Below are 10,913 nucleotides of genomic sequence, written 5' to 3'. Positions count from 1 at the left end.
ACTCTGAGTATCACTCATGTATTATAAGGGATAATGTACCCCCTACTGTAAATGATAAGGATATTAGCAGTCACTGAGGGGTTCTGTGCCCATATAAAGGCACAAGGCTGCAGGCTGAGTTATACAGGGAACTCTGAGTATCACTCATGTATTATAAGGGATAATGTACCCCCTACTGTAAATGATAAGGATATTAGCAGTCACTGAGGGGTTCTGTGCCCCCCATATAAAGGCACAAGGCTGCAGGCTGAGTTATACAGGGAACTCTGAGTATCACTCATGTATTATAAGGGATAATGTACCCCCTACTGTAAATGATAAGGATATTAGCAGTCACTGAGGGGTTCTGTGCCCATATAAAGGCACAAGGCTGCAGGCTGAGTTATACAGGGAACTCTGAGTATCACTCATGTATTATAAGGGATAATGTACCCCCTACTGTAAATGATAAGGATATTAGCAGTCACTGAGGGGTTCTGTGCCCATATAAAGGCACAAGGCTGCAGGCTGAGTTATACAGGGAACTCTGAGTATCACTCATGTATTATAAGGGATAATGTACCCCCTACTGTAAATGATAAGGATATTAGCAGTCACTGAGGGGTTCTGTGCCCCCCATATAAAGGCACAAGGCTGCAGGCTGAGTTATACAGGGAACTCTGAGTATCACTCATGTATTATAAGGGATAATGTACCCCCTACTGTAAATGATAAGGATATTAGCAGTCACTGAGGGGTTCTGTGCCCATATAAAGGCACAAGGCTGCAGGCTGAGTTATACAGGGAACTCTGAGTATCACTCATGTATTATAAGGGATAATGTACCCCCTACTGTAAATGATAAGGATATTAGCAGTCACTGAGGGGTTCTGTGCCCATATAAAGGCACAAGGCTGCAGGCTGAGTTATACAGGGAACTCTGAGTATCACTCATGTATTATAAGGGATAATGTACCCCCTACTGTAAATGATAAGGATATTAGCAGTCACTGAGGGGTTCTGTGCCCATATAAAGGCACAAGGCTGCAGGCTGAGTTATACAGGGAACTCTGAGTATCACTCATGTATTATAAGGGATAATGTACCCCTACTGTAAATGATAAGGATATTAGCAGTCACTGAGGGGTTCTGTGCCCCCCATATAAAGGCACAAGGCTGCAGGCTGAGTTATACAGGGAACTCTGAGTATCACTCATGTATTATAAGGGATAATGTACCCCCTACTGTAAATGATAAGGATATTAGCAGTCACTGAGGGGTTCTGTGCCCATATAAAGGCACAAGGCTGCAGGCTGAGTTATACAGGGAACTCTGAGTATCACTCATGTATTATAAGGGATAATGTACCCCCTACTGTAAATGATAAGGATATTAGCAGTCACTGAGGGGTTCTGTGCCCATATAAAGGCACAAGGCTGCAGGCTGAGTTATACAGGGAACTCTGAGTATCACTCATGTATTATAAGGGATAATGTACCCCCTACTGTAAATGATAAGGATATTAGCAGTCACTGAGGGGTTCTGTGCCCATATAAAGGCACAAGGCTGCAGGCTGAGTTATACAGGGAACTCTGAGTATCACTCATGTATTATAAGGGATAATGTACCCCCTACTGTAAATGATAAGGATATTAGCAGTCACTGAGGGGTTCTGTGCCCATATAAAGGCACAAGGCTGCAGGCTGAGTTATACAGGGAACTCTGAGTATCACTCATGAGGGATAACGTACCCCCTACTGTATATGATAAGGATATTAGCAGTCACTGAGGAGTTCTGTGCCCATATAAAGGCACAAGCCCCCCCCCCCCCTCCGTGTGACTAAACAGGAAAGAGATGGGGGACACCAAATTTGTGAGGTAAATGTTCCCCTCAGCCCATGGTGTTTCTGTACTTCCGGGGTTTACATGACAGGCAGGCCATTTGCTGCGCTCCAGACTCAGGAAGGATAACAGGGCTGGGAAGAGAAAGCAAGAAGCCTGTTGGCTGCCCGCTGCTTGGGAGGGGAGGTAGGAGCCCGGGCTGAGAGGCAAGCCCAGCTGAGACTGAGAGAGGAAAGGGGACGGTGCTGCCGTCGGGGGCAAAGGCTGCAGTTGTGGGTGGCACCTCCAGTGAAGCGAAGAGACAGAGGCGGCGGAACTACAGGTGCAGCGAATAAACTGACCGGAATTTCCTGGTTCCGCTTATTCGAGGGAGGTCCTGAATAATTGGATCAGTCCGGGACACTCAGGAACTGACAGTGTCTGTGCGGCACCTATACTATCTGACAGGAGCCAGGGGGCAAAGAAACTCTAACAGGCAACTAGTTGCTGGTTTGGTAACTAGGCCCAAGCTGTGCTGGTATTATCAGCAGTAGGTAATATATAAACAACTAGTAGGTTATAGTTATTCTGGTCATAAAATGACCAATGGCATTAAAGTCAGCCTGGACTCTAAGTAGCAGATCTCTCTTTGGGGGCCAATAAGTTGCAGCTGATCATTGAGCCATTATTTTATATACAGTATACACTAACAAGTGTTAAATCTGACTAAATCACCCCAGTCAGCTGAGCAACCAATCAAAATCCAGCGCAAGTTTCAGTATGGCTTCTGAGAGAGATGAGGTGATCCAGCTGCCTCCCGATGGGACCTGCGACGCCTGCGAGCCCGACGAGGCCAAAGAAGCGGTCCGAATCTGCGACGACTGCCATTTCTCATACTGCGGCCCCCATGCTGAAGAACACCGGCGCAAGTACCGGGAGCACCGCCTGAAGGAATTCTCCCAACAGCCCCCTGTGCCGGAGAAAAGCGAGGAAAAGCCGGCAAGCGAGGGAAAGAAAAAGGAATACACAGAGAAGAGGTGCCAGATTCACCAGCAGGAGCTTACACTCTACTGCCAGGAGGACCAGAAAATTATCTGTGTGCTCTGCGCTGTCATGGGGGACCACCGGCAGCACCAGGTCATCACCCTCAATCAGGCGTACCAAGAAATGAAGGTAAGTCCGCTGTGCGCTGGGGCATGGGAAGACCAGACGATTGGATCCGAACAATCCGATATTGCCTACGGCAAGGTGGGCATAAAGGGAAAGATCTGCGACCTTGCCAAATGAGCAGATCTTTAATGTATGGCCAATGTAAGTGGGAGTTTCCCTGCTACCTGGTCACTAGGGCTGAACTACCCTAGCAACCAGGCAGCAGTTGGAAAAGTTACTAGTAGAAGACCTGAAAAGAAAGATCAGCAATTAATAATTCGAACAATCGGACACTCGTGATTGATCTGTTCTTTGGTTTCCAGGGTCAGTGACCCAGACAACTAGTAAACTATGTACAGGTATGGGATCCCTTATCCGGAAAACCCATTATCCAGAAAGTTCCGAATTACGGAAACCCCATAGACTCCATTATAAGCAAATAATTCTAATTTTTAAAAATGATTTCCTTTTTCTCTGTAATGATAAAACAGTACCTGTACTTGATCCCAACTAAGATATAATTACCCCTTATTGGGGGTAGAACAGCCCTATTGGGTTTATTTCATGGTTAAATGATTCCCTTTTCTCTGTAATAATAAAACAGTACCTGTACTTGATCCCAACTAAGATATAATTACCCCTTATTGGGGGCAGAACAGCCCTATTGGGTTTATTTAATGGTTAAATGATTCCCTTTTCTCTGTAATAATAAAACAGTACCTGTACTTGATCCCAACTAAGATATAATTACCCCTTATTGGGGCAGAACAGCCCTATTGGGTTTATTTAATGGTTAAATGATTCCCTTTTCTCTGTAATAATAAAACAGTACCTGTACTTGATCCCAACTAAGATATAATTACCCCTTATTGGGGGCAGAACATCCCTATTGGGTTTATTTAATGGTTAAATGATTCCCTTTTCTCTGTAATAATAAAACAGTACCTGTACTTGATCCCAACTAAGATATAATTACCCCTTATTGGGGGCAGAACAGCCCTATTGGGTTTATTTCATGGTTAAATGATTCCTTTTTCTCTGTAATAATAAAACAGAACCTGTACTTGATCCCAACTAAGATATAATTACCCCTTATTGGGGCAGAACAGCCCTATTGGGTTTATTTAATGGTTAAATGATCCCCTTTTCCCTGTAATAATAAAACAGTACCTGTACTTGATCCCAACTAAGATATAATTAATATTTATTGGTGGCAAAACTATCCCATTGGGTTTATTTAATGTTTAAATGATTTTTTTAGCAGACTTAAGTTTTGGAGATCCAAACTAGGGAAAGTTCTTATCCGGAAAACTTCAAGTCTCAAGTATTCTGGATAATAGGTCCCATACCTGTATTTGTAATATTTGCAGTTGCAGGCTTGAAACAGAACATCAGAATTCAACAAATTGGATCAGAGTTCCATCAGATGACTGATACGGTTGATACTGTAGCTTTGGCCCAATAGTCCATGTTAAACTGGATGGTCCAAACTTGCATCTGACATTAATAGAACTCGGTGGTACTGATCCGTGCAGTGTGTTTCATGTGATATCAACAACACCTGGTCCAACTGTAATCTTCTTAGCACTGCTGCTCTTGAGTCCTAATGCACAAACTAATCTCTATCATAAAATGAGTCTCTGTCACAGACACTGTCTAGAGTGGGCATTCTATAATACCTACTGGCTTCTAAAGGATTCTGGGAGTTGTAGTACAATAGCAGGAGAACAGCAGACACTTAGTTGCTCTGCTTGTAAACTAGTGATCCTTTGCGTTTTCAATTCAAGGAAGTAAGTTGTAGAGCTGAGCAATCAAGGCCGCATAAAGGGGAACTTCTGCTCCCATTTCAATCCAGTTACACCAGTTCTTAAAGGGCCAGTTTAGCTTAAATGAGATTAATCATGATGTAGAGTTTTATTCTGCAGGTTTTGAATAATTAAACATAATTATTTAAACTGATATTTTGGTTTCTAGGGTCCCAGTCCCCCAAGCAACCAAGCAGCAGCTTGAAAAAGGCTAAAAAGCATGTAAAAGGGGCTTAATCTGAGCATGCATTTGGGGGTAGTGTAAACGCCCAGTTGGCTGGATCACTAACAGTACTAGTACCATTGCTATGACCTTAACAAGAAGTGTTGTAGTCTGTATATCTGGTTGCTAGGGGCCAAATTACCTTAGCAACCAGGGAGCAGTTTGAATGAGACTGATATCTGAATATGAGAGGAACTGAATAGAGAAAAAAAAGGGGTCAGTGACCCCCATTTGAAAGCTGTGAAGAGTTAGAAGTAGATGGTTAATAATTTAGAAACTATAAGCAGGGTCGGACTGGGGGGGTGCAGGGCCCATCGGGGCTACCGCCCCAGCCTGCAGGTGCCCCCGCTGGCCATATCCCTCACACCCCCTAGGGGCCCCTGCTGCACCCCCCTACCCCCCCCCCCCCTCGCTGAGCCTCCCTAACCCCCCGACGTTCTCCCCTGAGCGCACGTAAATTTAACGCATCAGGGGAGGAACACCATTGGCCGCGGGAGTGCCAGCATGGGTCGAGTCTAGGCTGCCGGGACCCACAGGGTTTTTAACCAGTGTCCTGGCAGCCCAGTCCTACCCTGACTATAAGAAGAAAACAATGTAGGCCAATTGAAATTTGCTTAGGATTGGTCATTCTATAACATACTTAAAGTTAAATTAAAGGTGAACCACCCCGCTAAATGGAAGTGCACACTGAGCCGTGGTGTATCTCTGCCATTGTATGTGGCGCAGGTTATAGGGGCAAACTCTGGGATACTCTGCAGGGCATTTCCCATGGACTACAAGAGTAGGTGCCATTAGCGGCCCGCTGCACTCATTATGCTCTAAAAACAGAAATGAATGTGATTTTGGGTCGTGAGAAATGACCCCCAAAGGGCTGACAAGCTGTGTTATTACCCCCGCTGTTTGATGATCTCTATGTCTGCCTGACCCCTTGCTCTTCTTCTTTCTCTAGAACAGAAAACCTACTGACCTCAGACTGGCCATGGGCGATATGGTAGAGAGGTTAAAGGCAAAGTGCGTTGACCCCAGGGTAAGTGAACATTTGTCCTTTATTTCCGTTTTAATGTAATTAAAGGAAAACTATACTCCCAGAATGAATACTTAATCAACAGAGAGTTTATTATGTTAAGTGACCTATTAAAGACTCTCGCCAAACTGGAATATATATTTCAGCAAATATTGCCCTTTTATATCCTTTCCCTTGAGTCGCCATTTTGTGATGGGCTGTGTGCTCCCTCAGAGATCAGCTGACAGGAAATAATGCAGCTCTAACTGTAACAGGAAGTAGTGTGGGAGCAAAAGGCAGAACTCTGTCCATTCATTGGCTGATGGGGCCTAGCATGTATGTTTGCCTAGGCTTGTTTGTGTGCACTGCTATCCCAGGGGGCAGTTTTCTATTTAGGATTACCCAATAGCACATACTACTAAAAAAAGTATATTTTATGAAAATGGTTTATTTAGATGAATCAGGGTTTTACATATGAGCTTGTTTATGCAATATACATACCTCCCAACATTTGAAAAATTAAAAGAGGGACAAAAAGATTCGGTGCGCGCAGCGCGGCAATTTTTTGACCACGCCCACTTTTGTGGCCACGCCCCAATTACCACACCCCATCCATTTTTTTTTTCAAAAAATTCTCTCTAGTAGAAATGGCAGGATCAGACGCAAATGTGCTATACCCTCATACTGTACTACCTAAGGGAAACAATATAGCAACTCCTACATATAAAATACAAATATAGAGAGAAGACAGTGAGTTATTAGTGAGTTATAACTATCTACCAGTTTCCCCCCCATACACAGTGCCCCCAATAGCCTAAAAGACAGTACTACCCATACACAGTGCCCCCATACACAATGCCCCCCATAGAAAGTTCCCCCCATACACAGTGCCCCCAATTGAGACAGTGCCCCCCTTACACAGTGCCCCCAATTGAGACAGTCCCACCCCATACACAGTGCCCCCAATTGAGACAGTCCCACCCCATATACACAGTGCCCCCAATAGAGACAGCACCCCCCATACACAGTGCCCCCAATAGAGACAGCCTGGGGACTGGGGAAGAAGGAGCGCCAACGCATCGCGCTGTCCCGGGTAAGTCAATGAATGTTCCGCATTTCCGTAATTTATTACGGAAATGCGGGACATTCATGGAACTATCCGGGACAGTGGGATGCGCTCTAAAAACCGGGACTGTCCCGCGGAAAGCGGGACAGTTGGGAGGTATGAATATATACATTGTTTGGGGGGTATAGTTTTCCTTTAAAATATAATGTACTGTTGCCCTGCACTGGTTGACGTTTAGTTACGTTTTCCAATTGCATGGGCGGGGGGGGGGGGGGGGGGTATATTTTCTATTTTTCCTGTCGCTGCTTCCTTTCTGGCTAAAAAAGCTGCCCCACCTAATAGGTAGTACTGGCTCCATTTGACGCCAACCCAGACCTGATACCCTGCTGCCCCCTCCCTCAATCGCGGCAAAAGTAAGAATAAGGTGTGTATGGGGGGTGGTAGGGCTGACGGTGAGTGAGCAGGAGGGCAGTGGGGGCCCCAGACAGGGGTGTAGGGGCCTCTGGGTTTGCAGGTTGCTGCCCCAATGAGCCTCACACACCCCAGTCCGACCCTGCCCTAGTGCTTAGCCCTTATGCATAACCCCTTACTCGTCCAATATGCCAGCATCCCCTCCCCCCCAACCAGTGGATCACTAGCGCCACTTGCACCCCTCTTTTGCCTACTCCTTATTCCTGCCCTGAGGTCCGAAGTTTGTGCCAAAAGTGCTTACTTGTACCAGTGTTTTCTGACACCCTGTGCCAGTGTACCCATTGCACCTATCTCTGTGGCTGGGGCACAAGCAGTGCCCATTTTAAAAACAAAAGAAAGCTTTCTGCCCGCGTGGGTCATTGTGTTGTCTGGGTGATTAGAATATCAATGAGCCCAGGAAAAAATGTTGGAAATTGGCCATTGCCAGCGCGCCAGAGAATAACACCGTTCCATTCAAACTTGTTAAGCAATTAAACCACATTATATAATGGTGGGAAGGGGCAGCTATTATATGATGATACTATCCCTATAATTCTCATATTGTATGCTGGATACTATCATCCCATCCCTGCTCCTCCCACCCGCGGATATAATACTCAGGGTGTTTAACGCTCTTCTGCGTCCCTAAATAAGTGAAAAGCAATGCTTTTAGCGTTTCCATTCTCTTCCTTTTCACTTTGCTGCAGTTTTTCTTTCCCTCTGTATAATTAATGGGTTTAGTGGGGCATCGTTAATGCTGTCGCTAAGAAACAGAGAGGAGCCCTATCCAGCTGCCAAGAAATTCAGAATCCACAATGAGAGGAGCCCCGGCTGCTGCAAAGAGAGAGGGAAGCAGTTCGAACCCTATGACGAGCCTTACTTCTCTTAAAGGGAAAGATGCCAAGTTTATAAGTTGGCTTTTTCCCAATTATTTCCTTCCAAATGCTCAGCAGAGTGATTGTTGTGCACAGAGAGCTTTATGTAGCTACACATTTATGTTTATTGTATATGAGTGGGAGCTGCCATGCTGCATTTCTTTCTCAAAGAGGTTATCCACCTTTGAGTTAACTTTTAGAATTTGCAATTGGTCTCCTTTTTTTATTATAGTTTTTTTCACTTTTTGTTAAGGAGCTCTCCAGTTTGGAATTTCAGCAGCTATCTGGTTGCTAGGGTCAAAATTACCTTAGCAAGCAGGTAGTACAGGTATGGGATCCCTTATCTGGAAACCCATTATCCAGAAAGCTCCAAATTACAGAAAGCCCGTCTCCCATAGACTCCATTTTGATCAAATAATTCAGAATTTTAAAAATGACTCCCTTTTCTCTGTAATAATAAAACAGTACCTGTACTTGATCCCAACTAAGATATAATTACCCCTTATTGGGGCAGAACAGCCCTATTGGGTTTATTTAATGGTTAAATGATTCCCTTTTCTCTGTAATAATAAAACAGTACCTGTACTTGATCCCAACTAAGCTATAATTACCCCTTATTGGGGCAGAACAGTCCTATTGGGTTTATTTAATGGTTAAATGATTCCCTTTTCTCTGTAATAATAAAACAGTACCTGTACTTGATCTCAACTAAGATATAATTACCCCTTATTGGGGGCAGAACAGCCCTATTGGGTTTATTTAATGGTTAAATGATTCCCTTTTCTCTGTAATAATAAAACAGTACCTGTACTTGATCCCAACTAAGATATAATTACCCCTTATTGGGGGCAGAACAGCCCTATTGGGTTTATTTAATGGTTAAATGATCCCCTTTTCTCTGTAATAATAAAACAGTACCTGTACTTGATCCCAACTAAGATATAATTACCCCTTATTGGGGCAGAACAGCCCTATTGGGTTTATTTAATGGTTAAATGATTCCCTTTTCTCTGTAATAATAAAACAGTACCTGTACTTGATCCCAACTAAGCTATAATTACCCCTTATTGGGGCAGAACAGCCCTATTGGGTTTATTTAATGGTTAAATGATTCCCTTTTCTCTGTAATAATAAAACAGTACCTGTACTTGATCCCAACTAAGATATAATTACCCCTTATTGGGGCAGAACAGCCCTATTGGGTTTAATGTTTTATTGATTTTTTAGTAGACTTAAGGTATGGAGATCCAAATTACAGAAAGACCCCTTATCCGGAATACCCTTGGTCCCGAGCATTCTGGATAACCGGTCCTATACCTGGTACTTCTATATTTAATTGTCAGTGTTGCTGTGTAGTAATGAGGAATGGCTAAAGATAGGGCACTGTTGGAAGTCACATATGTCCTGAGAGTCTTAATTATATAAAGCTATAAAACTATTGAAAGATTTAATTTGACCCCGGTTCTGCCCAATTCAAAAGATATTTGTTAAGCTTTTTTTCATATCTCATTTTTCTGTATTAAGCGTGTATTACAGCACAGAGTACAGGTATGGGACCCATTATCCAGAATTCTTACCTTAAGTCTACTAAAAAAACAATAAAACATTAATTAAACCCAATAGGATTAATCATATCTAAGTACAGGTACTGTTTTATTATTACAGAGAAAAGGGAATCATTTAACCATTAAATAAACCCAATAGGGCTGTTCTGCCCCCAATAAGGGGTAATTATATCTTAGTTGGGATCAAGTACAGGTACTGTTTTATTATTACAGAGAAAAGGGAATCATTTAACCATGAAATAAACCCAATAGGGCTGTTCTGCCCCAATAAGGGGTAATTATATCTTAGTTGGGATCAAATACACAGCACTGTTTTATTTTTACAGAGAAAAAAGAAAACAATTTAAAAATCTGAATTATTTGATTAAAATGGAGTCTATGGGAGACAGGCTTTCCGTGCTTCGGAGCTTTCTGGATAACTTGTTTTCGAATAATGGATCCCATACCTGTACTTAAGACCCACTTACTATATTTTCAGTTTCTTATTTTTCCCCCTTTCTTATCACGTCCCTATTCTGTTATTACCCCATGACAAGAAGCTGTATTGGCTAGCAGACCAGGGCTGTGGTATGATGTTACTATGGGGGTGGTTAGCTAAACTGCCCATTGACTTTCTCCTAGTAATTAGAATTAAATACCATTAAAGCAGCATAGAAATTTCCTGCTGGGAAATGTAAGAGCTGGTGGCTATTTAACTGCATTACTGGGTCAAGTATTCGCATTATCTGCGCTCAGGCTGCGAGGAATGTTGGCGTTCAACTTAGTGTACGAGATTCTTCCGTTCCATTTAGTTATTGTTCAGTCATAGCTTTTATGATGCCCAAGGGCACATATAATGTGATACCCCCCTTTATGGAATCAGGAATCGTCCTGTGTGGCTGCAAAGCTTATATTAATTGGTAGGAAGATCTTCTACGGCTTAATTATTAAAGGGTAAATTAACCGTAAAATAAACTTTTAGTATGATGTAGATATTG

At 43.2% G+C, this 10,913-nt stretch overlaps 1 protein-coding gene across 1 annotated transcript in view; it reads left to right on the top strand.

Annotated features, from left to right (window-relative positions):
- The first annotated feature begins 1,884 nt into the window (after positions 1 to 1,884).
- trim44 (tripartite motif containing 44) overlaps positions 1,885 to 10,913 on the top strand; it is a 31,243-nt gene continuing 22,214 nt past the window's right edge. Inside the window, exons 1-2 of the mRNA XM_002937293.5 lie at positions 1,885 to 2,973; positions 5,927 to 6,004. Coding sequence (XP_002937339.1) covers positions 2,581 to 2,973; positions 5,927 to 6,004 — 471 coding nt within the window. The 5' untranslated portion in view covers positions 1,885 to 2,580. The remainder of the gene's footprint in view (positions 2,974 to 5,926; positions 6,005 to 10,913) is intronic.

The sequence above is a fragment of the Xenopus tropicalis genome, chromosome 4 (genome assembly GCF_000004195.4).
Source record: "Xenopus tropicalis strain Nigerian chromosome 4, UCB_Xtro_10.0, whole genome shotgun sequence".
NCBI classification, from domain to species: Eukaryota; Metazoa; Chordata; class Amphibia; order Anura; family Pipidae; genus Xenopus; species Xenopus tropicalis.
Note: the sequence above shows the minus strand (reverse complement) of the source record. Positions and strands in the feature narration are given on the sequence as shown.